General features: G+C 38.2%; 1 protein-coding gene across 2 annotated transcripts in view; it reads left to right on the top strand.

The window, feature by feature from the left end:
• Nucleotides 1-397: 397 nt before the first annotated feature.
• Nucleotides 398-27,979, top strand: part of LOC104598959 (E3 ubiquitin-protein ligase IPI1) — a 33,507-nt gene continuing 5,925 nt past the window's right edge. The window contains exons 1-3 of one of the 2 annotated variants that reach the window (XM_010261278.3): nucleotides 398-909; nucleotides 7,563-7,732; nucleotides 25,280-25,338. In XM_010261278.3, the coding sequence (XP_010259580.1) occupies nucleotides 753-909; nucleotides 7,563-7,732; nucleotides 25,280-25,338 (386 nt within the window). In that variant the 5' untranslated portion in view covers nucleotides 398-752. Of the gene's footprint in view, nucleotides 910-7,562; nucleotides 7,733-9,357; nucleotides 9,479-25,279; nucleotides 25,339-27,979 lie in introns of those variants that run through there. The other variant, XM_088899619.1, reaches the window with a different exon arrangement.

A 27,979-nucleotide genomic window follows, 5' to 3' on the forward strand; every position in this document is an offset into this window, starting at 1 on the left:
ATTTTATATTAATAATTGATATAAATACAATATTAATAAAATTGATGCAAATATTTAGATTAATAAACACACTTTTCAAAGTTACACTTTATTAGTTAAATTGATTGATATTTCATCATCGATAAATATTTACATCGAAAACAAACGCAGCCTGAGGGATTTCGGTGACATGTTAAAAAGATAAACGTGTGGGGCCCATGGGGTTTGCTACGTGAAAATGCATCAAGACAGGATTCGGATGTCCGGCTTGTCTAGTGTCTACCTGGCGGTCCTAACCGACTAAAAAAAATTAGTGTTCACGTTCACGTGAGCAAAGCAGGGGGGTTGTCTTCTGATCTCTTCTTATCTTCATACGTAATCGTATATTTATTCCAATGCCCCATTCATCCACCATTCAATCCCTACCGTATGCCTGGTCTGGGCTGTATCGTGCGACCAGATTTTTATTTCGACACCGACGATTAAAGGACACCAACTACAACGTTAGAGAGAGAGAGGGGACTAGAGAGGGTTTCAGATTTCCCCTCTTTTTGTGAACGATCTTTCTTCTTATTTTATCTGCGATTCCGCGAAGGCTTCGCTCGATTTTCAGGGCTTTTAGGGTTTCTGGTCTCGATAACCCCCTCGTTGTTAATGCAAAGGAAAAAGATTTACTGACTTTCGAGTCTGTACGAGGAATTTAGCTGAGATTTTTTTTTCTTTCTTTCTTGATTGTTTTCGAGCCCCCCAAATTTAGGGTTTTGATCGGAGGTATGGGCTCGGAAGATGCCGATCTTTTGGATGACGGGGGTGGTGGAGGGCCTTCATTGTCTGCGTCGTCGGTTTCATGCTCGATTTGCCTTGAGGCAGTAACTGACAACGGGGACAGATCGAGGGCGAAGCTGCAATGCGGACATGAGTTTCATCTCGGTGAGTAGGAAAATATCGGATTTTCTTTGTTTAAAAAATTATGGTTTTCATCGGAACTGATGAATTGTTGAGATGCATAAGTGGGGCTCCGGATGCACGTTGAAGCAAAATTGGGTTTTTAGTTTTAAGTTTAACTTTAACCGTGATGGCTATCGAGACTTGAAAAGTCAAAATTTCTATAATTCCACATTTTAAGCCACCAATTTGAATTGGTTGACTGAATTTCTATTAAAAATTTCCTCCAGTGCCATATTGCTTGCTGTTTGGTGCCGTGGCCGAGTTGATATTTTTAGGAGGATTGGTTCCATTAAAAAGTATAAAATTGTGATGCTTGGTGCCGCGGGCTTGTTTATAGAATTTAAGGATAGGTATTTAAATGCAATATTAGCTTCCTTATGTCGAATTTGAAGATATTTTTATATTGGAGGCAAACTAATGATGAATTCTTTAAGAAATATATCTGGGGTTTGGGATATGTTTGAAGCTGATGGTGAAGAATTACTAGCAATCAAAATGACACTGGTGTCATGTTCTATGCTTACACTTTTACTCTATATATCATCATTAATGTTAGGGCATCAAAGTGAATATGGATGTCAGAGTAAATTCTCATGGCAGTATTAGCTAGAGCTGGTGCTGAGCCAAATTGGAAACGGCTTGAATTGTAGCAATCTGATTGGAGAGAAAGATCTTGTCATTAATCCCCAAAAGCCATACAAACCTGTCTTTCTTTTATCATGCCAATGCATTTTAACACCAATAATTGCCAGGAGTTTCTGTGATTTGATACTTCATCCTTGTTCAGTTGTGGGCCGGAAATCCCGCTTTACTTGTGCTCCTTTTAAGCACAAATGTCATATGCCCCTATCTTTCTATTTTGGGGGTGGGGTAGTGTTTTCTGGATCCTTGTTTTGAAAGGAAAGGCAGTAGGATTTCTAGACATATGAAGTGTAGGCCCTGGGTGGTGAGACTTGAGTCTTCTTAACCGGCATATCATGGTGACGGGATTTATTTTTTTTGAAATTTTAAGTGAAAGAATTAAAACGTGGAAGTTTAAAAGGAATTAATTTATTGATTATGTTGATTCTGTTGGCACCGAGGCATTGACCTTTTTCAGGGCTCGAGTATCCTTCTGAATGGGATTTGTGGGGACTTTGCTGAAGAGTGACTTATACATCGTGATTATTTGGATGCCTAAGAAGCCATTACATCAGAGAGATGTGAATATGTGATCTTTGTCTTTGGTTACTGATAGGTTAGACAAGGAAGGATGTGAGTAGACTTCTATATTGCAGCTTGTTTTCTTGCTTAGGGGTTGTGGTTTGTTTCATTATTCATGGGGAAGGAAGGCAACAATTGCTTTAGAAAAAATGATGCACCTTTCCTCTTTTTTTGCCTAAATTAATGCATTCTTTTTTATTATTTACTGTTAAATATTTATTGGCAGGGAAACTCTCACTTAGTGTTCTTTCTCACCACTAGAAATCTTCCCAAAGCTTTGTTTTGTTTTACAATTACATCATACCAGATGTGCTGTAAACAAGCAATACTGAAATGGCCTTTCACAAAGAGGCTAATGTAGCTCCAGGCTTCAGAGACCACCCCTACATCCTACATCCCATGGATGCTCACAATTACATTATGCCACAGCTTGTAAGAATCTAAAGAGAACCTCTGTAACCACTTGCCCAACAAAGCATTGTTCTCCTCTACTAATCTCCCCAAATCACCCTCTCTCTTATTCTTACACGTTGTTGCCTGGTTTATTAATTGATCTCTTTTGGTTTCTCTTGGCTGAGTTGGTTCCCACAAAAAATCCCTCATGATCTTATTTAGACTCTTTGCAACTAGAATTTGGAATTTTGAATGCTGATAGGTAATAAAAGAGTGGTTTTGTCTACAATTTATTAGAATGATTATTTCTACCCTATAATGATATATAGTTCTTCTAAGACACTAGCTTTCTGGAAAACCTATCTTCCATTGAACTCCAAAAGTTTCAAGATCTAGGGTTTCTTCTTAAAGGGAGGGTTGGATATTTTATAAGTCACTGGGGCCAGGGGCCTTGTTCATTTTATAAGTCTCCTAAAGTTGCAGAGATCTTCACCAAATGGCCAAAACTCAGAGGAAGCAAGAAAGCTAGAATTCTTTGGAGCTGTGCTCCCTTTGCAGTATGTTGGTCTATATGGAAAGAGAGAAACAGAAGGGTTTTTGAGGACAAGTCTAAAAGTATTGAATGCCTGATAGCAGCAGTGGGCAACCTGATTTCAGTCTGGGCTCTCAGTTCCCAGATTTTGATCAAGTAACCAAAGCTGATCTGTTGGAGAATTTTTGGAGTACTCTTGATTTGCATCCTTGTATATTGATTCTTTTTCAGTTTGATCTCTAGCGTGTGTTTAGTTTGTCAACTTGATAACCGTTGGCATTGAGATGTACTTCATTTTATTAGTTAAATGAAATTTTTATTTATCCTTCATTTTTTTTCCTGGGGAGCTATTTAGCTGGGTAAATTCACTTACTTGGGTAAATGCATCCTGGGAAACATTTACTCTGGTAAGTGTGCTTACTAGTGATCTCTGTTTCCCAGTAAAGTTAAACAACGACCATTTTATCCATAAAAGTGTCATTATTAAAGGGAAAATGTTGTCCCATCATGTGTAGCAATTTTCCCTTCTGACGGGAAAGTTATTTACCCAAGTAGGCAGAGGGTAATACATACACAGGTAATTGCCACACTTGGGAATCGTTCTTTTTTTTGTGGGACCCACTAATGCCAAAAAATGAACGCCAATAAATTGGTTAACTCTCGTGTTGACCAACTTACCCACCCCCATTTACCGAATAAGAAAAGAGGCCAGAGAGGCATCACACCCCAAGGCCATAAACCATCCTATTATCTCTCCCTCATTGTCTCCTTCCTTCTTACCCTCCATCCTCTTGCTAGGTTAAGATCATCAGCCCTTGAGATTAATCTATTGAATATATTTTAATGTTGTATGGACATAGACATGAGATTCAGAATCCAACGCGTGTTCAGGAGTCTGGCTCAGCAAGACAAAAATAACAAGGGTTCATGGTCATGCCTATGGACAAGTGTAAACTATTCAAATAATCCACATTTTGTTGAACTTTAACATTATAATTTTTTTTAAGAGAAACTTTTAACATTATAATCCTATAAAAAATGTTTTTAAAAGCTTACTTTTTGTTACTTAAAAGTGTTTATAGGAAAAGTGGCATTCACTGTGTACATCAACTGTCCATTTCCATTAAAATGAGTGATAGAAAAATATCATGTAGAAGTGTCCCTCAAGAATCCATGGAGTGTTGGTGTCTAATGTGTGCCTGAGATGGACACTTCATCCATTTAGGAGAGTCCATGCAACATTGATATGTCTACTACAGGAGTGAATAAGAAAGCAGAGGTCTCCTTGCCCCAGCCCCTCTTAACTGGGAAGAAGTCCTTTACCACCTTATTTACTAGGACTGAATATTGGAATGATTGAATATAACCCATGATCCATTATCTCCAATTCACTCCAAATCCACACTTGTTCAAGACCTCACACATGAAAGACCAATCCACATAGTCATAGGCCTTTTTCTAAATCCAATTCATATATACCCACCCTTTCTATTCTAATTTTCTTGTCTCTTGACACATTTATTTGCAAGTAGGATTTGATTGGTGATTTATTTTATCTCCCTTGGATGAATATCCCTTGAGAATTTGAAAATAATTGTGGAAAGGCTTCTTTCAACTGGATAGAACTTTTACTATGATTTTGTAAAGATTTCTAATCAAGCTGGCCTTAAATCCTTAGGGTGGCTTGCCATGTCAATGTATTCTTTTGCTTTGTTATGGATAAAAACTTGGGAAAGAAAAGAAATTACGATAATGAAGGACTTAATGTTTTTTGTAGGAGAGATGTTAATCATCTCACATAAAAAATGACAATATAAGAAGTGTTTCAATTGAAATTTACCTTTCTATTTATCTATGTAGTGGAAAGAAATAATGTTTATCATAAATTCTGTGGTCATATAATAAAAATGAGAATGGTGGCATAATCTCCTCAATAAGGTCAAATAGCCTGACCCTCATCCTCTTTTTTTTTTGTTTTTCATACTATATTCGTATGTTAAGTACTTAGCACAATAGATTCACTTTTTTTTTTTTTCCAGAAAGCAAGACTACTCTTATGATATTCTCAACTAGCCAACCAGTCAATTAATCATACTATATGCAATGGCTTTGTAGAACTGCCAATCCCACATTATTAATTTCGTCAATACCTTTGTTTTGATCTCTCAGGTTACTGTAGAACCTTACAATAAAAGACAAGAATACTATACAACATAGATGGTATAATTGATCCAAAAGAACACATACTATTGTAGCTAACTAAAGAAAACAACATACACTGTCGATATTATAACCCATGAAATAATGGCTCAACCATTCAATATTCAATACCAATTAATTTCAAATATGTTTCTTAATTAAGAATGCTTATGATTTAGAGTTCAAAAAAATTAGCTAAGATAGGATGGCTTTGGAATTTTTTTTTCCCAATTTGAGTGGTGAATTGGACAACATATTCCCTATAAAAGGAGCACACTATCATTAATCATGGCTTTTGAATAATGAAAATGTTTACTGGGAGGAATGCAACACAGTGATTTAAAAGGCGCACGCCTGGGCTGATCCTCAGCCTAGGTGTGCGCCTTTTTGAAAATTTGATGCTTTTTTTGCTTTTTTTGAACGTAGCGGCTGGCCGGGGGCTCCGCCCCCGGACCCTCGTGCCACGCCCCTCGAGGCAAGCCCAAACAAGTTCAGGTTAGGTCTTAAATTCTTAGTTTTTGCACAAAAAATGTCTTCTTAAATTCCGAGAACCCTCAATTTGGTAATGTTGCTCATTCATTCATCCTAATAAAATGTTTTCTTAAAAAGCAATTAAAACTATAAAATCATTATTTTTTTGTGTGAAAACTAAGAATTTAAGACCTAACGTGGACTTGTTTGGGCTTGCCTCGAGAGGCGTGGCACAAAGGCAGCTCGTAGAATCAGGAATGTAATATGCTTTACATTACATTAGCTACTTGAAGTAATGCAATTGAGTGAAAAGAGAGATTAGAGGTTTTGCATGCTTGAAAATGTTTTATATGCTTGATTTTATTTTTAAATTCTCATTTGAATATGCTTTACATCTTATGTTTATGTATTTTAATTTTAGATAATAGGTTTTTTAAAACATTTATTTTAAAATTTAAGTTTATATTTTTTATTAATATTATCTTTAATATATATTTTTTTAATTTTTAGCATTTTTTTTTGTATTTTTGCGCCTTGCTTCAGAAAGGCGCGCGCCTTGCTTCAAAAAGGCACATGCCTCGCCTTGCGCCTCAGGCGCAAATTGGCCCCTGCGCCTTTTTTGCGCCTTGCGCTTTTAAAGACTGATGCAACAGAAGGATCTTTGCGTGCAAAGAATCTTCACTAGAAAGCTAAAAAAACGAATCCTGAACTCCATTCACTCTTGGATGTTAGCAACAGATATTTTACTGGTGTGAGCATGGGGGATTTGCAAAGATGCTGGTTAGAAGTGATGCAGTCTTTCTCAAAAAAAAAAAAGTGATTCAGTCTTCTCTGACAGGCCTGTCACTGGCTCCCCCTTCCTCCAGAGGCCAGAGAGAAGAAACCAAGATGATCTTGCTGCTGTAGGTATGGGGGCATCATTAGTAAAGGTGATGGGGGCCTGGTTTGAGCATTCAGTGGTCCTACAAGTGCCTCAGATACAGCTACTGCTGACACCTGTGCCCTTTTAGAGGGGCCCCACATTGATAATCAGCAGCAGTTCAGTGACTTGGTGATTAAAGGAGACTCAATGCTATAAAATGGGCCAAGTATAGGGACTCCACCCCTTGGAAGCTATCTCACCTTCTTAAAATCCACGATATCTCCTCCGCTTCGAATTGCAGCTTCAGATGGATTCCAAGAGAGCTGAATCAGTTAGCCAGATAGTTTAGCTAAATCTGGTTCGGGAAGGGATATTTTGCATAGTGCAATTTTGTGTTGCTGATAAAAAAAGGATATTTTGCATAGTGCAAATATAATGCCATTTTAATTTTTTGAGCTTTTAGCTTTTTGTTTACATGGCCCTTTCTTGTATATCTTGTCATGTACATTCTTCCCTTTTTTGAAATGTGAATGCAAGTTACCTTTTCTCGAAAAAAAGTAGACTGTAAAAGCAAAATAGTAATGATGTGAGGTTATGGCCACCAAGGAAGGGTGAAGGGTCTTCCATCTTCTGTCTGATGGGAAAGATTCACCACACAATTAATCTAGGATGTCCAATTGATCTGGGCCATTAAACTGGTATTCTAAATCTAATTATTGATTTGGATTGGAGAAGTGATTCAAGTATTGTTCATAGATGTAACTATTGATCTGGACCATCCAGATGATGCATCAAGATCAACCAATGTGATCCAGCCAAATTTGGTGATGATTTAAATGGTGTTCTGCATGTAGTACACAAACAATTAATAGTGGTAGTCACCAAATTTAAAGTTGTTACTTCATATTCTTTTGGAGAATGAATATCTTCCATGATATCATGTTTCTCACTTATCCATGTCATGATTTGATTCAGATTGCATTGGTTCTGCATTCAATGCAAAGGGAGTTATGCAGTGCCCTAATTGCAGAAAAATTGAGAAAGGTCAATGGCTTTATGCAAATGGTTCTCGTTCATTTCCCGAATTTAGCATGGATGACTGGGTGCATGATGAGGATCTATATGACTTAGGTTATTCTGAAATGGTAAACACAATTCCTTTTGTTGGTTTATTTTTTTTCATTTCATTGTCTTTTAATGGTGGTTGTAAATGTTATTTAATCATATCTATCATTTTTGTTGTCAATTGCATTTTTTTTTCTCAAGCATTAATCAAAGGTTTTTTCCCCATCATAATATTCCTTATTTTTGGTACTAATGTTGAAGGCGAATTATATTAATCCTTAAGCATTCTTGGTCTATGTTGGAATAATTTAGTCAATTTAGTTTCTTTATTCTGTCTGGTTTATTTCTGCTTTGTTCTGTTAGAAAACTTAGTCTTTTTATTCTGTTTATAAGCTGTAAGTGTTACAAGGGCATAAGGGTCTTTTCCCTTATTTTTAAGTGTCGCCCTATATATAATAACATATTCTGGCGCCGCCAGAACTGATTCTTCTCCCAAACTCTTTCTCTTTTCTTCTCCCCTCTCTCCTCTCTATCTTCTCTCTTCTTCCTCCTTGGTTCTTCTATTTCTTCTCTGCTAATAATTTATTTTTATAATAGTTGAAGTTCCATAAAGAAAGGGAAAAGGAATGCTTAACTAAAAACAAGTATAAAGTGTTTTCTCATAATACTTCCTAAAAAAAAAAATCATTATCTTTTGAGGAATGCTAGCAAGTCTATGCAATTGTTTGTTTAAGGAGGAACTCATGAAAAGATATTTCCAATTTTGGTCTCTACAGAGTTCAACAAGTGGTGTTTAGGTGTGGACAGGATAAATTTGTTTGGAGGTTAGGGGTGTGAGGTTGGTGATTCACTGATTTTAAGTGCTTTCATCTACAGAGTGAAAATTTCATTGTATTTTTTAAATGAAGTTGGTAAGGGAGGCTTTACAGATGTCTTTCTGGTATAGTGATGGCCTGTTCATAAGGTTTTGGAGTGGGGGAATTTGTATGTGGGTTGGGTGATGCATCATCACCTCTATTTGTATTTCCTTTTTCAATGAACTTGCCTTTTTGTTTACCATAAAAAGCATATAATTAGGTGTTTACCTTTCCCTTTCCTTGCCTAAGAAGGTTACGAAAGTTTGTGCAAAAGGGGTATCATCTTTATTACTGTTGGATTAATGTTTGGCAACAGGTTTTTTACACGCAGTACCGCACATGAGATAGTTGGGTAGTAGTAAGAGACATGTGGCAGAGGTAGTTTTTTTCCTCCCTCTAGTAAATAAAAAAACTTTTAAAATAGAGAAAGTGTGAATTACACCATTAGATACCCAGATATCACTGAGAAAATAAGATCCACACACACCTAACAGAACCCCCTTCTCTTAATAGTCTGTTGGATGACGCTTTTCTTCCTCGGCGCATCAAAAACTTGATTGCAGATTGCAACTACTTCTGGCAGGATTCCCTTACAGCTCAGTTTGTTGGGTTCCTAGTTCGGGTAACAAAGCAGTCCATTCTGTGGTTAAACATGCTCTTTTGATTTCTCATACAGTTACTTGGTCGATGACTCTAGCTTTCGTAGATGTAATTATTCATTTGATTATAATGTTAGCTGATTGCTGAATGATTTGGGCTTGTTGGCACACTGCCACAGCCCTTCAAAAAAAAAAAAAAACCAGAACCCCCTTCCCTAAGCTCTCTATGTTCTTCCCAATATGAAACAGCAATAAACCACCACCAGTGTTGCATGGACATGGACACAAGAATCAGTATCCGATGCATGTCCAGGAGTCCAACTTCTGGCAAGATTTTCTTACGGCTCAGTTCACTGGGTTCCTAGATCAGGTAACAAAGCAGCCCATGCTGTGGCTAAACATGCTCTTTTGATTTCTCATACAGTTACTTGGTCGATGACTACAGATTTCGTAGATGTTTATTCATTCTGATTATAATGCTGAACTGATTGATAAATGATTTGGGCTTGTTGGAACACTGCCATAGCTCTTAAAAAAACAGAACCCCCTTCCCTAAGCTCTCTATGTCCTCCCAATATGAAACAACAACAAACCACTACCAGTGTTGGATTGACATGGACACAAGAATCAGTATCCGATGCATGTCCAAGAGTCCAACTTGGCAATATGAAGAAACAAGGACTCACATACATGTTTATAGGAAAGCATAAACTATTAAAATAGTGCTGAAATTTACATTATTAGCCTTTACAAAAAGACCTAATAGATTATTCTTGTTACATTTATAAAAAAATAGATTATTCTTGTTACTTAATATCATTTTATAGGAAAACATTCATTGTGTTTATTAGCTGTTCATTTATGTTGGTTAAGCAAGGAGAAAAAGAAAAATGCTGCATAAAAGTGTCCTTAAAGTGTGGATGGAGCTTCAGGGTCTAACATGGACACTTCATCCTGCAAGGCAGTGGTGATGATGGTCTAGGCTCTAAAGTTGAGATGGAGAAGGAAATAAGGATTAGGGTTTGGTCAGAGGAAGGCTTCAACAAGGGGAAGGATGAAATTATCAAAAAAAAAACAAGGGGAAGGATGAAAGCTAATGGTGAAGGGAATGAAGGAATGAATGAGTCTCTTCTCCATCAAAAGAGCTGCTATTTATAGAAGTGGAGAAGGGCTCATTCATGCATGGTGTTTGTAAAGAGACTGGGCTGAATGGGCCCTAGTATCTTTTCTTATAATATGTTTTATTTATTTGTTAACTAATGGGCCTGTTATTTCTTTTGCTAGTTCTTTTTATGTTACTGCCTAGCTGGCCGCCCACTTAAGGGTATACTTGTAATTATGTTCAGATTGAAGTTTAGTAAAAGGATTAGAGAAGGGAGGGAAGAGATATTTGAACTCTTCTTCTTCTTCCTCCTCTTTTCTCCATCTTCCTTCTCTTGCACTGCTGTTCTATTCTTTCCTTCCTCCTTTCCCTCTATTTTTCCCAAGTTTACATCAGATTTTAGAGGACTGATTTACATCTTGGTATCAGAGCAGGTTTCTTTCTTCCTTCTTTTATTCTTTCTCTTTTCCCATACACCCTTCGATTAAGAGAGTGTATGGAGAGATAGGTTCTCTATAGTTCAGAGGATCTTTGGCCTAGTTGGTAGAGGGTTTGGAGAGTGTAAATCTGGTTGGATATTGCCAAGAAGTGGTGCTGTACTGTTTCTACCCAAAACCCTAGCCAATTTGAGATTTTCAAAGTTACAAGTAAAAATGAAGCTTTGGGTGTGGTGCTCTATGCTTGGGAGGTGTCTTTTGACTTCTAAAAGAGGGCGGTTAAGGTTTGGAAGAGATTGGAAAGCTCTGGTAGGAGCGGTTGCATCTTCTCTTTCTCCCCAATAGTCGAACACAGTGAAACCCTAGTTTTCAAGCATCTGGGTACTAGTTTGACTTCAAGTAAGTTTATAAGGACCAAATTTCTGGTTTTTTGATTTTCATTTGATTAATGGAGCAATACAGAAGTGAGTTCAAGCAGGTGCCGGTTTCTGGGCTTGGCTCGGTAGATTCCGTTTTGATTGGTATGACCACAATCAAGCTAGATGGGACAAATTATCTTGCTTGGGCACAGTCTATAAGGATTTATGTCTGTAGTAGATGAAAATTAGGGTACCTCACAGGCAGTAAAGTGAAACCTGAAGAGACAGACCCTGAATATGAGAAATGGATGCAGGAAAACTATATTGTTATAGGATGGTTAGTCAATTCTATGCAGCCTCATATAAGTCAGCACTATCTTTGGATGTCCTCTGCCAAGGAGATTTGGGATAGTGTTATTGAAACTTATTCACAGAAGTTGAATGTGGCTAGAGTCTACAAGCTGAAAAGTGATGTGAAGAACCTAAGACAGGGGGAGAGGAGTGTGGGAATCTACTATTCTATAATGAAATCCTTATGGTAGGAAATTGATGTTATGGAGACAGTTGCATGGGAGACTAAGAATGATTCAAAAATGTTTAGGAAGTTGGTGGAAAAAAACAGGGTGCTTGAATTTCTTACTGGACTCAACCCTGAGTTTGACATCATTAGGCAGAATATTCTAGCCAAAGATGATGTTACTCTTGCCCAGGCATATGCTATGGTGAGAGTAGGCGGCAAGTTCAGTTATAGAGTCCACCTACGGAACACTTTGCACACGCAGGAATAAAGCCGAAGGGTCCAACTGAGAAGAAGGAGCAGGTATGTGAATATTGTAAGAAACCGAGACATACGAAGGACACTTACTGGAAGCTTCATCCTGATCTTCTTCCTAACCGATTTAAGAATAACAAGAATTTTAAGAAGGGTAGTCAGACAGGAAAGCCAAAGACAACTAATGTTGCCACGGTACCGGAAGGAGGAAGGAGAGTGAAGAGAAGTCCATCATTGAATAGTTGACAACAATGAAGGCATATTTTGAAAAGTATGGTACTGTTAAGTCACTTGGAGGCTATTTCTACATCTCACTCTTCAGGCAACACATCATCATCATCAGCATTTGCTCACTCAGGTATTCGTGCTTCTGCAAACCATGCTTTAGTTTCGGGTAATCATAAAATACCTTGGATCATTGATTCTGGTGCATCAGACCATATGACCAGCTTGTCTAACCTTTTCTATTCATACCACATTCTCTCTGGTAAAGAGAAAATATCCTTTGCTGATGGGTCCCTTGCTCCCATTTTTGGCAAAGGGGATATAAAATCCTTTGACACCCTTTATTTATCCTTTGTCCTTCATGTCCCTAAATTTAATACAAATCTTTTATCTGTTAGTAGCTTGACTAAATCCATGAATTGTAGCATAACCTTCTTTCCCACTCATTGTGTTTTTCAGGACCTACAGTCTCAGAGGATGATTGGGAGTGGCCATGGGGCGAACGGAATATACTTGCTGGACACACCTGATTGTGCTCTTGGACCACCTCATGGAGTTGCCTTGAAATCAGTCTTGTTAGAGTCTGTTGACAAAGTCATGTTATGTCACTTTCGGTTTGGTCATTTGTCTTATTCTGCTTTGAGTCATTTATTTCCAGATATGTTTAAGGGAGTGTCTTTATCAAGTCTTCATTGTAAGTTGTGTGAACTGGCAAAGCGTTGTAGACAATCTTATTCAGTAAGCAATAAAAGATCTATTTCTCCTTTTCATATTGTTCACTCTGATGTGTAGGGGCTATATCATTTGCCTATTATGGGGGGTTGCAGGTACTTTATTCTTTTTATTGATGATTACTCTCGTTACACTTGGATTTATCTCATGAAATCCTGGGATGAAGTACCAACTATTGTGCAAAAATTTCATGAACTCATTTTTACCCAGTCTAACACCCGAATCAAAATATTCCGTTCCGATAATGCTAAGGAGCATTTTGAGAAAACCACTCAACCTATCTTGAAGCTTTTGGGGTTCTTCATCAAAGTTCTTATTCCTACACTCCACAAAAGAATGGAGTGGCGGAAAGGAAGAACCGATATGTGGTTGAAGTTGCTAGATCCCTCCTTTTTGCATCCTGTGTTCCTATAAAATTTTGGGGAGATGTTGTCCTTACTGCTACCTTTTTGATTAATTGTATGCTTTCCCGGGTTCTTGACTTCAAAACCCCCTTTAGCCTTCTCTTTCCGAATGATCTATTCTCTCTTCCTCTCCGTGTTTTTGGGTGCACTTGCTATGTGCATGTTCACAGCCATCAAAGGCACAAATTTGAACCTAAGGCTCGTAAATGTTTTTTTTTTTTTTGGGATATGCCCCCATGCAGAAGGGATATTGCTGTTTTGATCCAGTTAATGACACTCGTTTTGTATCTCGTGATGTCACATTTGCTAAGTCTACTCCTTTCTTTAGTATTGCTCTTGAGGGGGAGAAATATGAGGAACTCATTGCTATGTCTCCAACAATTCATCTTCCTGTTCTTTTTGAGTCATCTCATGAGGTGTCCACTTCTCCCACTGGGCCTATCTCCAATATTCCTGTTCCTCCTCCTCCACCTCATCCTCCTGTAGTTCCTCCTCATCTTGTTATTCAAAGGTGGTACCAAAGGTACAGATTCAGACATGGGCAAGTTGTTTCCACTCCTACAGAAGAGCCTCTTGGTCCTCCCTTCATTACTGAGGTAATAGGTCAGCCTTCCTCTGACCCATCTACATCTTTCTCAGACCTTGATCTTCCTATTGCTCTCTGCGAGGGCAAGCGGAAGTGTACAACCCATTGTATCTCCAAACACCTATCTTATAGTCTTTTATCTCCTACCTACTACTCTTTTCTTGTTTCTGTTTCTTCCCATGTGATACCTAGGTCTGTACCAGAGGGATGCTACAATGGCTGAACTGGATGCTTTCCATAAGAACCATACTTGGGATATTGTTGACTTGCTTGAAGGGAAGGAACCGGTGGATTGTAAATGGGTATTTGCCATTAAATATCACTTTGATGGCTCTGTTGAGAGGTTTAAGGCCAGGTTGGTTGCTAAAGGCTATACTCAGATGTATGGTATTGACTATCTTGAGACATTTGCTCCTGTGGCTAAGATGACCTTAGTCCGGGTTTTGTTATCTCTAGCTGCTACTTTTGATTGGCCTCTCCACCAGTTTGATGTTAAAAATGCCTTCTTGAATGGCGATCTACATGAAGAGGTCTATATGTCTTTGCTTTTGGGGGTGTATGGAAAGGAAATGCAGGGGAAGGTGTGAAAACTACAGAAATTTCTTTACGGTTTCAAACAGTCTCCTCGGGCTTGGTTTGAGAGGTTCAGGGCTGCTCTTGTCTCATTTGGTTACACACAAACTCAATCGGATCATACCTTGTTCTTGAAAAGAAGTGGCTCTCTGGTGACCTTTTTGATAGTCTATGTTGATGATATGGTCACGGGTAATGACACCCAAGAGGTTAGTAAACTCACGATTTCTTAACTCTAAATTTGAGATCAAGGATTTAGGAGATCTCTGATATTTTTTGGGCATTGAAGTTGCTAGATCTAAAGATGGTATCTTCATTTCTCAGCGCAAATATGTTCTTGACCTCCTTGCTGAGACTGGAAAACTTGGTGTTAAACCAGCCTTCACTCCTGTTGATCCCAATCACAAGCTTTTTGCTACAGATGGTGAACTTTTATCTGATAAGGGAGTGTTTCAGAGATTGCTTGGGAAGTTGTTATACCTTTGCATGACTCGGTCGAACATTTCCTATGTAGTGAGTGTTATTAGTCAATTTATGCATTCTCCTAGAGATACTCATTTAGTTACTGCAGAAAGAGTTCTATGTTACTTGAAAGGTACTCCAGGGAAATGTATTCTATTTGCCAAACATGGACACATGAAGCTGGAAGCATACACTGATGTTGATTGGGCAGGATGTAGTTGCTAGATCCTCTACCGAAGGCGAATATAGGGCTATGGCACATGGTGTGTCAGAATTACTATGGCTACGATCCCTTTTAGAAGAATTGGGATCAACAGGATAGTGTGAGTTGGCTACGATCCTTATCGAAAGTTGGTCAACTCACACATCTAGGCTGATTCGATAGGGACACATGCTAGATTCTATGGTGGGACCAGTTACCAGCCTGCACAGATTGTAACTGCCTTCACCTCTATTATCCTACCACGTGTTGCGTTCGATGAGCTTTTGCATTACTTGCACACTCGTATGACACTTTTGTCGTTTGCAGGCCATACTTTTGTACCACATTTTGGTAATTTGCTTGTCTCATGGCCTGGTGTCTCTTTAAGTCTTGCGTGTGAGGGGCATGGTCTGCAATGCGTGAGCAGGACGCCTGCGGTTCTCTGTTTATGCAAGAGGTATTTGTGGTCAACCACTGGTTTGCAACCACAGTTATTTTATATGCCATAATAGTCCATGGCTATAACGCACATTGTAATATGTCCACGATTATTCTTACTACTATGACTGCAGTATATTAAATCCATCCCCTTAGATTGCTCAATAACGGACCTGCTTGTTATTGAGCAATAAATTGGGCCTAGTATTATTACCTTTGTATAAACATATTAACCCCCAAAATTCCGAGGAAAACACAGCAGGTGACTCATTTATACTTGAAGATTTATGAGTTGTCCTGTGAGCAACTCATGAATTTTTGTTTAGTAATGCTGAAGTATCCCTCATATGCTGGCTCTCTACACACATGGGCTGTGGAGACTAGTAGATTGTATGGTTTCTTTTAGTAGTAATAGGTATCTTGATTTTGTAAGTGTCCTCTGTTCCCAGTGGTGTCCTTCTCATGTATTTGTCATTACTAGGGGAGAATTTATATTACTTTTGGAGGATGTGGTCACTTTGTTGGATCTTTCTATTTTTGGAGTTGGGAAGATTTCAGTCATCATCAGCACCACCTTCAATGTAGGTGAAAGAAGTTTACAAAGAGCTGCTGGCTGAGGATGAGAGGTTGCAGCAGATACTTTCTCAAGCTCAAAAGGGGAAACAATCATCACTAATGAACTGGTCAGAGCAATGGCGCAACAATCACTAAACACTCTCTGGCTCTACTACTTTTTCTATCACCCTATCAAAATGTCAAATTTCTTATCAATCCTGTTGACCTTGTCCATAACTATTTTTCTTTTTTTTTTTGATAAATAACAAAGAAATTTCATTCAGCAAGAACCACCAAACTTCTCACCAAGGTGAACAGCAGCCCGAATAATTCAATTACAGCTCCAAAAGATCCCAATACAAGACACAATTGAAGTTACAAATTATCACCAGGTCCTGGACACACTCAAACAAAGTGATCCCTTGTTACACCCACCCTTGGAAGAGAATCAGCCAAGGTGGCCTCCCTAGGAATCCAACTGAATTAGTTGCAAGTTGGAACTTGGAACCTGTGCCAGCCTTACTATCGGCTTAAACTTCCAAGGGATCTCACCATGGGAGCTCATTGAACAGATTATGGTTTTACAATCTCCTTCTACCTCCACGTTCCTCATTCCCTGCATATTAGCCTTGAATTGAAGCTTGCAGTTCAGGCCTCAAGGAATTACTGTACCCAATTTAACCACACAAACTGAAAACTATTATTGCCATGGTGGACTCTAACAACATCCCAAGTACCAGACTCCCCTGGGTGATCAAGGTAACATCTGTCAAAGTTGAGCTTCAACCTGCCTGGGGCTGGAGCAATCCAATCAACTGTCCTTTGTTGTCATGTGGTCTGAAAATCAGACATAGCTTGCCACCTCCTTAGCATGTTCTTAGCTTAAATATCCTTGATGGCTTGAACTCATTGCAAATCAAAGCCCAATGAGCTATTCTTATTTTTATCATCTCAGCCAGTTCCTCAGTCATCCTTGCCTTTTTTAAGGACTCTTGCATTTCTTTTGCTCCACAGGCCCTATAGGACAGCTCCATGCACACATTGCCAAAGTTTTTTTTTTGATTTTTTTCTTTGGGTTATACAACTTGTCATGCTTGAAGTAAACAAGTCTGATACATCATTTTGAGCCACCCAATTACTTTCAACCGAGGATTTATTTTATTTTGTTTTATTTTTTATCAGTAATGGAAATCAATCAGGGAAAAATGATCCAGCACCTGAACAGCATAAGAGCAATGCAACAAAAGATTGTTGGAGATTACCCCACTTCTCTGGCAGAGAATGCTCACATGATGGGAGAGACCGGTTTTCCACTTCCCTGGAGCCAATCATCTTGTCAAGAGTCTCAAGACCCTCATCCAACTTGCCCATTGTATCTTCAATCTCTAACTGTCACATCCATAAAACTCATCAGTTGGTTTAGTCCTATACTTCAGTACTTGAAAGACATCTCCCTCTTGCTCTTTGAGAGTGAATCTCTTGGAGTCTTTAGTTGCTCCACCCTCCTCTTCGTTACTAGAATCTGTTTCTTTTTTTCTTTTTTTTGATAAATGAGTAAAATTTTATTAAACCAGCAAATATGAGTTACATGCAACCCATAGAAAGGCACGAGATGCGACATTTCCTTTAAAGTTAGTTACAGAGTTATAAGTATAAAAGAAATTACACAGAAGCCCAAAATAAAGTATCCTGGATAACCCCTTGTTTTGCAAGTGAACCAGCCATTGAGTTTGCTGATCTGCCTACGCACTGAACTCTGATTGTTATATTCCTTGTTAACTATTTAACCTTTTTGAGAAGATCTCTAAAACCCCAAATACAGTGTTCAGATCCTTCAGCCAACCCACTATCACCTGGGAATCCCCTTCAATGATTAGATGCTCTATGCTTAGCTGATTTGCAAGCTGGATTCCTTGTACAGCAGCAAGTTACTAGAATCTGTTTCCTTGTACAGCCAACCCACTATCACCTGGGGATCAGCAAGTTACTGATCCCCAACTGTATCCCGTTCAACCTGATGCATGAATCTCCCTTTCTAACACCATTCTTCTCATTTCCCATCTTCTATGACATTCTGAGATTGCTAGAATTTGAAATATAATTTTTGAAGCAGCTATCAATTTCTTCAAGTTATGATCTGAACTTTTAGAGCCCATGGATATATTGTCCTTCACCTGCCTTTTGTCTTGACTAATTACTTTTATAGAACTACAAAGTTGACTTTATTTTCTTATTGTTGACTATTTATTATAGAAGGGCGATATATGTCATATAAAGTTTCAGTTTGGCTTCATATACAGACCTGCCCCATAAAGTGAGATATCTGCACTTGTCATAGGTAAATCTAATTATGCCTGATGTTTCCTTAGGACCAAGGCATTACCGACATATATAAGAAAAGCAAGTTTCATTGGGCATTCAAGAACAAGTTTGTCTCTTACCTTAGGGTCGGTGCTTAGCAAACAGGCTAGCTGATGAGCTAGCACAGAGTACAAAAGGAATGGTTACATGGGGAGCATACCCAGGACTATCATGATATGGACATGTAAAAAGCTTTCTAAGTGATGAATTAATGGGATTGGCCACAGGGTCTGGCCTAAACTTCATGGGGTGCTAGGCACATGCTTTTGTGTTTCATTTTTTTTTTTTCTGAAATTAGTAAAAGTCAACAGTTTTCCATATAAAAATTGAAAGTTTGGCTGAGTTAGGTCTAAGCATTGTTTAGGATGTAATTATCCTTTTATTTTACTAAAAGTTTTTCTTTCTTTTACTACCAGGAAACTCAGGTATTGGTGTCTTTAGAAATTTTGCAGGTGAAATTCTTATTGTTAGAGTCGGCTGTTGAGGGGTTGTATAGTCAATTTACATTGTTGTATATGCTGATGTAGTTACAAGTAGATCATAAGTTAAGTGATGTGTCCCACACTTAAGTGAGGACACAATAGACATTGTGCAATGTTTTTAGAAAGCTATAAATAGAACTGGCTGACTAGAGAGAACTCTCTTGTTCGAACCAGACTTTGTTTTATCTTCTCCAGTATTTATTTCTATTCATTATTTCGAACCTAAGAATATTACAGGTCTGAACTTTATTATGGTATCAGAGCCAATATAATCCAGTTCAGACCAACCCAGTTTTCTCCTTTTCAATGCCTATCCTCCTAGGTTTTTGCTGGTTTCTCACTAACCGATAGGAGATTCACAGAGAGGCTAAAAAGGATTGATCGTTTCTTTGTTATGGAGGTTTCCATGCCTCCAGTGGGTGGTGTTGGGCTGTTTTTGTGTGGTTGGTAGAAAACCCTCCATTTGATTCGAAGAGGGCTGGTTTCAGTGGTGTAGTCGAATGACAACACAAGTCTGATTTTGTGGGGGGTTCAAATAGGTAGGTTGCATGAGTGTTATAGGGAGGAATAGATTTCGATGTGTTGCAGAACCTAATACTATGTATATGAGGTGTATTTTGGTGGTTTATGGTGCTGAAAGTGGGAGACAGCAGTGGTGTTGTTGCTGAAACTTGTGACAGTAGATACTCTAACAATAATAAGCTGTTGAGGTGTAGGGTTGTGACTCTTTAGTGAAGTGGAGTGACAGGCTAGTGTTTTTTTTTTGCAGCCATGGGAGATAGCAGTGAAGGCAAGTCTAGTGTAATGGTTCCCTCTGATTATCTGAATGCGCAGGTGACATCTATCAAACTAAATGGTGAGAATTATGTGCCTTGGGCTAAATCTGTTGAAGTTTTTCTGAAAGCTTAGAAGAAAGTGAAGCATATGAAGGAAGGTAAACCCTCAGATGACTCTTAGGGGTACGATGAGTGGGAGCAAGAGGATGCATAGATTATGACATGGTTATGGAATAGTATGGAACCCAAGATTAGAGTGAACTTTATGTTCTTAGATTCAACCAAGGAGGTTTGAAATCATGCAAAGAAGCTTTATTTTGGACAAGACAACACAACTAGGGTTTACCAACTGTACAAAGAGTATTTTAATGTACAACAAGGTAGTCAAAAATATTATGCTAGTATGAGAAATCTTTGGAATGAGTTGAATGTGTATCACCCCCTTATATTTGATATCAAGATCCAACAACAACAGAGAGAGCAGTTGGATGTCACTAGATTCTTAGTAGGGTTAAAGTTTGAATATGAACCGGTGAAAGCACAAATACTAGGTTGGTCTACTCTTCCCTCTCTTGAAGTGGTGTTTGCCCGTCTCCGGGGGATCTCGGTTGGACCTACGGAGAACTCCACTATATCAGATAGGTTTACGTTTGCAGTCACAAGAGGGGGAGGCCGTTGAGGTAGAGGAGGAGCCCAAGAGGTTCATCCTGGCCGTGGCGGTGGTCGTATTGGAGGTCGAGATTCAGGGGGAGCCCGGCGTAGTAATGGTTCGAGGAGGTGTACACATTGTGGTATGGAGGGACATACTCAACTATTGTTATGATCTACATTGCCCACCTTCAACTTGGGCAAATCATGCAGTGACTACTGGTGGTGATTTGAGATAGGAAACCTAACAAATTGATCAGATACCCCCTACATCTATGGATGCCTCCAGAAAGGAGATGTTGAGTGTCCCACGTGATGAGTATGAGCGGTTCATTCAAGCTATATCTCAACAAAACACGACTACCCTTGCACACTCAGGTATGACTTGTTTGGCATCTAAACCTTTCCATTGGATTATCGATTATGGAGCCTCTGATCATATGACTAGGACTCCAAATGTGTTTTCCTCCCTTTCTCAGTCCTCTACATCACATTCTGTTACTCTTGCTAATGGTTCCACATCTTCCATGTGGTGTTGGTAATGTTGACATAGATTCATTATCCCTATCATCAATTTGTATGTTCTCAAGTTTTCTTTTAGTCTTATGTTTGTTAGTAAATTGACCAAGTCTCTTAATTACTCCATCATTTTTTACCCTTCATCTTGTGTTTTTCAAGTTCTCAAGACGGGGATGAAGATTGTTGGGGGGCATGGAGCTGCTGGACTGTATTATCTTGATGGAGGTGGTTCGACAACAACCCTTTGGCATTATAGACTTGGTCATCTATCCCTCAAAGCACTTAAGTTACTTGTTCTGTCGTTGAGTCGTCTTTCTACTTTGGATTGTGAGTCTTGTCAGTTCGGGAAACATCATCATGTTCCCTTTAGTCCTAGGGTTAATAGTCGTGTGTTGAGTGCTTTTTCTTTAGTCCATTTGGACATCCGGGGTCCGAATAGAGTAGTGTCATATAATGGTTACAAGTACTTTGTAATTTTTGTTGATGATTATTCAAGGATGACATGGCTTTACCTTATGAAAGAAAAGGGTGGATTGTTTACCATTTTTCAAAAATTTTATGGTGATATTTGCAATCAATTTGGTTTACACATTAAGATTCTTTGTTCTAATAATGGTTGAGAATACTTTTATACACCGTTTCAGGAATATTTGGAACAACATGGCATTATCCATCAAATCTCGTGTACCTACACCCCTCAACAAAATGGGGTGGTTGAAAGAAAGAACCACCACCTTTTGGAAACTGCTCGGTCCCTTTTGCACCATATGAATGTTCCCAAACACTTGGAGTGATGCTGTACTTACATCTTGTTTCCTTATTAACCGCATGCCCATGTCTATCCTTGAAGGTCATTCTCCATTTTCTATTTAGTTTCCTGCTTTGTCCCCTTTCTTTCTTACCCCCAGGGTTTTTGGGTGTGTGTGTTTTGTCCATAATCTTGGGGCCTGCGATGAATAAATTAGATGCTCGATCCACTCAGTGCATCTAGGGCTGCAAGTCAGGCTGGGTTAGGTCGGGTTGAGGCCAACCCTAACCCTAACCCTAACCCAACCCTAACTAAATTCCTTCAACCCTAACCGAACCCAACCCAACCCAACCTTCTTCCCATCCCTTAAAATCTTGTAGAACTTCTTAATCTTATTTCTTAACTTTCATTACATATATTAATCCTATGTTTTATTAGTATTTGTTTGTTGATGTTTTTATTGGTTCTTTAAGTACAAATTTCAGGAAAAAGTGTTTGAAATGACTATAGTTTATTATGATGACTTATAATAGATCTTTTATGGGCATGAAGCTATGGGTGGCAAACAACAGAGAGGAGATAAAGAATAAAATATTCAGAAAACATAAAAATATGTTATCAAGGTTTTAGTATTTCCAATTAGATTAAGTGAAGTGATTCTCTTAAATGAAATAAATGATAGTATGTGGTAGTGGCTATACAATTATCATGCATCTAAACAAATCAATGCATGATCGTATATGTAACATATCTTTATATATTGGGAAAATCTATGGTGTGGGAAAGACATGGTATGGAAAGAGTTTTGACCAATCAAAACCCATGCATGAATTTTGATAAATAACACTTGATTGGCTACCATGTTTATAATTCTAGTTGAATGGTCAAAGGCTATTTAGATATCATATCTTTTCCATATTATAGTTGAACCCTTATATATAATATGTACTATAGAGTTGGGTTCAGGCTGGGTCGGGTTGCCCAAGGGGTCAACCTTAACCCAACCCAAAGTAAAGTCGGGTTCATAAATTTCAACCCTAACCCGAGCATCAACTCAACCCAACCCAACCCGGCTTTTTTGGGTTGGGTTCGGGCTAACCCGACCCAAGTTGTAGCCTTAAGTGCATCTTTCTTGCCTATTCTAGGACTCTCAGAAAGGGTACAACACAACCCCAATTCCCGATGTTCTTTTGTGTGTCCCAATGTTATGTTCTTTGAGTCCGTTCCTTTTTTTTTGGGCTAGACGCCTCTATTCTTCCTCCACCTCCACTTCCGGTTCCTGTGGACCCCATTCCTCTTGTTCCAGTTGTGGCCAAGTCTTCGCATCCAGTGCCACTTCCTGTTGAATGACCACCAATCCGACAAGTGTATACGCATCGTCATGTATCCTCCTACAACTTCATTGTCATCGATAGATCCGCCAACCTCAACCCTGTTTCTGACCTTGATCTCCCTATCCCTTTGCGGAAAGGTAAACATAGTTGCACTCTTCACCCCATTTCTAATTATGTTTTTGTATCTCACCTTTCTGCTTCCCATCGCCAATTTGTTTCCCTATCATCCTCTATTTTTGTTTAAATGTCTAGGAAGCACTTACTTCTCTTGGGTGGCACCAAGCAATGAAGGAAGAACTCTTGGCCCTAGCTCATAATCATACGTGGGAACTTACCACCATTCTGCCTAGTAAGCATGTTGTGGTTGTAAGTGGGTGTACACTATTAAGCTTTTACTTGATGGGAGTGTTGAGTGGTTGAAAGCCCGATTTGTTGCTAAAGGTTATTCACATGTGTATGGTGTAGATTATACAAACACCTTCTCCCCAGTTGTCAAGATTGACTCTGTACGTGTTTTGATCTCCCTTGTTGCTATGTATGATTGGCCTTTGTTTCATCTTGGCATCAAGAATGTATTTTTACATTGACTCTGTATGTTTAGATTCAAGAAGGTTATTTATGGGCTTAAACAGTCTCCTTGTGCATGGTTTGGCAGATTTAGTGAGGTGGTGAAGAAATTTGCATGAAACAGTGTCAGTGACAGGTTGGAAAGATTTTATTGGTGGTATATGTAGATGATATTGTTATCATTGGTAGCAACAGGTTGGGGATTGATAGGTAAAGACCTTGTTGCATGATCACTTCCAAATAAATGACCTTGGAAAATTAAGATACTTCTTAGGGATAGAGGTAGCAAGATCCAAACATGGTATTAATCTGTGTCAGAGGAAATATGTTCTTGATCTGCTAGAGGAAACTGAGCTGTTGGGTGCCAGACCAGCTGAAACACCCATGGATCCGAATGTCAAGTTGAGTAGTGATGGGGTACTCGATTAACACACCTATAAAGCTGTATTGTGATAACCAAGCTGCAGTTCATATTTCTTCCAATCCTGTGTTTCATGAAAGAACGAAGCATATATAAGTTGATTGTCACTTTGTAAGAGAGAAGGTGCTTAGTGGAGTGATGAGCACAACATATGTAAATTCAGGAAATCAATGGGCAGACTTGTTTACTAAAGGGTTGAGTCGGGGAAGAGTGGATTACATATGTAATAAGCTGGGACTATATGACATTTACTCACCAGCTTGAGGGGGAGTGTTAGAGTCAGCTGTTGAGGGGTAGTATAGTCAATTTTCATTGTTTTATATGCTGATGTAGTTACCAGTAGATCATACGTTAAGTGATGTGTCCCAAACTTATGTGAGGGCACAATAGACTTTGTGCAATGTTTTTAGAAAGCTATAAGTAGAACTGGCTGACTAGAGGGAACTCTCTTGTTCGAACCAGACTTTGTTTTCTCTTCTCTTCTCTTTCTCCTGTATTTATTTCAAACCTAAGAATATCACAAGTCTGAACTTTATCACTTATGATTTACACTAGTCCAATTGGAATTGGTAGTTCTGTTCATGCTGAATTAGACGTTGTCTTACAAGTACTAAGATTGGCTGTGTTTGGGTTATATAGAGATTCAGGTAGAAGGGAATTTAACCATTTTAATTAGGAGGTTAAGGGGTGAAAGCCAACTCCTTGGATCTATAACTGTAATATGAGGGAGGTTCCTTTTGGTATCCAGCTTGAAGATCTTGTTTAAATGGATATCTCGTGCCAACTTTTCTGCTCTTTCTAATGCCAAGGAAGTAGCTATCAGGAGAAATTTGAATTGGGGACCCGTTTTGAAGGGGGGGGGGCACCTGTAATACAATTATATGGATTGTTGTATAAACTCTCAATTTGCTAGCTGATTTTAAGATTTGCTTGTCAACTTTTTCATTTTGCAATAAAATTTTTATCAGTTACCATCACAAATTCACAATAAATATAACAAGTTCAGAATCTTACACTATAAGCTTGATCAAATAGAAAAGCCATCCAATCAGGAAAATTATACTTATAGAGAAGAAAGAGCTCCAAATTGATTGTATTGTTCTGTTTCTTGATTTTTCCAACTATATGTTAATTATTGTGTTTGTGTAAGCAGAAAAATAAAGGTTGCTATTTATGGTGAGGCATGGTGCTAGAACTGCTTCCCATTTTCATCTTTGAGCTGTAATATGCTCCATGCAGCCAATTTTGGGGTGTATTTATACTTGCAAAAATTTACAAGAAATGGAATCATAGTTTCTTCTCTATTCAGTTGTGCATCTGGTTGTCTGATCAGTACATGTCTACTAAATTGGGCTTGTTTTACTGTATTTGTCTATTACAGATTATTTGTGCATAAATGCATTCATTATTGCTATGGTTTTACCATCTTCCTGATATCTTTCCTTGGTTAATGAGTGTCCGTTTGCAGCCATTTGGAGTTCATTGGTGTCCATTCGGTGGATTGGCTCGAGTTACTTCATCTTTTGAGTAAGCATGATCTGCGAATTATAAGCTTACATAAGCTATTCTTCTGCTAGAATTCTTAATATGAGCCTTTGCTAATAACCCTAACTGCCTGCTTCATGATCAATTTCTTGTGTTATTTTCCCTTCACCTCCACCAAATGCTTCTCCAGATCTCATGTTATATGTCTGTTCTCTTCATGATGGCCTGACCATGATTCTGCCAATACTGCCAATATTCAGCTTGAGTATTTGCTTTAATATTCTATTTTCTCCACTAACATTTGATGCCTTATTTCTTCCACATTTGGGGCTCGAGGCTTTTCCGATAATCCTGATGTCTTTCAAAACTAAAAACGTACATAGCTTCTGCATATGCAAATTGAACATCTTTCTCAGCTTTCTTGTATTCTCTGCGCAGAGTATGTTTCTAAACCGATTATTGATGATGCTTAGCTTTGGGAACTGTGGATGAATATAAAAATTGAGAACTTCTCCATCATTTTAGAAAGGGTCATTTTGAACAGTCAAAAGTTTCTAATATGGTTAGACTTTTAACATACTTGGGCCAGTTTGGTTCACCTTCAGAAGGTTTAATGCCATCTATTATCCTACTACAAAGTTGAATGTCTTCAATTTTATTCTTCCATTTAAAAGTAATACCACTTGGTTAAGTTAGTGCTGTTATCATAGTTGACATTTGGTATGTCATATTGAACCATTTGACTTGTGATGGCATGACTTAAAAAATAAGGTGCCAATTGACTTACACCTTGGTTATACTGGAAATTTAAAACAAAAAGGCGGGTAATTTTTCACTTTAAAGTTGAGCAACCTTTTTGAGGCAAATTAAAAAAAAATGTCTTGCATCTTGGTGTTTGTCAAAATTGTTGAGAGGTTCCAGGATTCCATCATAATTTTAATGTTAGGGAAGCTGATTATTACCTTTTTTGCTTCATTGTCTCCACAAGGCACTAAAATTGTGGTTGAATCTGAGGATAGGAGGGTTTGATGTCATTTCTCATTGGAAGTTGGAAGTATCTTTTGTCTCTGCATATTCCTTATAAGATGTGCTTTGTGGACTGTTTATCTGAGCAGAATATTGGCAATTGAAATATACTGATTAAAATCAATGACAATTGATAATCTTGTCTTTAGGAGCAAAATGTTGGATAAACAGTGTGTATTGTCTACCTCACTTTATAAAAGCGGAACTGCCAGCTGCTCTACAGGGCCTAAGAATGACCAGAGCATTGAACTATTTGAGCCTGGTTGTGGAAGGGAATTCTAGGGTGTCTATAGGCTGGATGAAGAATGAGCATCCAGGAATATGGGATGGGCAATTCAGGAATATTGAGAGGGAGATAAAATATTTGGTGAATGCAATAGATGCCACCTTCTCTTGCACTCAATGTCAGCAAAGGGAATAGCTGATGCATTGACAAAGCAAGGGGTGAATAGGGGATAGTTATTTTGGGGTAATCTATCAAAAAAAAGTTATTTTGGGGTAACTTAATAATGCAACTTCTAAAAATAGGCTAGGTGGCTTTATTCTGGTCTAGTACTTTGGGTTGGTCAGCATTTCATTCTCTATTCTTTTCTATGATCAATAAAATTTTACTGTTAACATTAAAAAAAGAATCTGCTGATAAAAAAATGATAAAAAAGAACCTTAGTCTCTTTGGTGTCCATTTTGAAAGTGTTGGAAAGGCTCCGATCTTCTAATTTCTGTAATGGATGGGTATCTATCATTTTTTATTGCAACGAGGTGATAGATATGTAATCTGATTCGCTGTTCAGCCATCTGCCTTTTTTTTTTGATAAAATATTTTAATTAGTTAAAAAATGGATCGGAATGTTTGAGATTTGAACTTTTTACTTAGCTTTCTTTTAAAAGGTAACTTTTCAAAAAATATTTTGCTGGACTGGCGGTTTCTTCTGGCTTTTCATTACCAAATTGATGTTATAATTCATAATATCCCCCATATATTACTCTTCTTATCAAGTTGCAAGAATGTTAACTGGTTGATTGAATTATTTTTACTGTGTAAATATCTTGTTATAGCTTGCCTATTCACCTTTTTGGAAATATTATATTGACATTGTCTCTCCATTTATCAAAACAAAAAGGAATGTTAATTGACTGGTTTTCCTATTTCTTGTGCTATCATCATACAAATTGCTAGTACTGTCAGATCAGTTCAATTGTATGGTTTTGGGGTTTTTGTATGACATTCCTTGCAGTACACCTAAATTGATGTAAAGTCCTGATTGACAGGATTTTTAATGCCATATCAAAGGTATTTGATTGTATCTCAACTGCAGGTTGAATATGATGGCTTAAGAGAAGAGGAAATTTTGTTGGCTGGATGGAGGGTTTTAAAGTCTTTGAATCTGATGGATTTACAATGACCTTTTATACGTTATGGGAAATTATGATGGTATATGTGAGGACAGCAGATCCCCCACCCAATGATTTTCAATGTAGAGCAGCCTTAGTGTACAAACTACATATAGTGCTAGCTAAAGTTCTTGCCTCCAGGCTAAAGAAGGTGATGGGCTTGAAATTACAGTCATTCCAAGGTGCATTTGTAAATGATAGTAGAGGAAGCACTGATTGCAATGAATCCACCAACTCTAGGTCTTGTGATGGGAATTAAGGAATT

Source organism: Nelumbo nucifera, chromosome 3, assembly GCF_055504915.1.
Source record: "Nelumbo nucifera cultivar China Antique chromosome 3, China Antique-T2T, whole genome shotgun sequence".
NCBI lineage: Eukaryota > Viridiplantae > Streptophyta > Magnoliopsida > Proteales > Nelumbonaceae > Nelumbo > Nelumbo nucifera.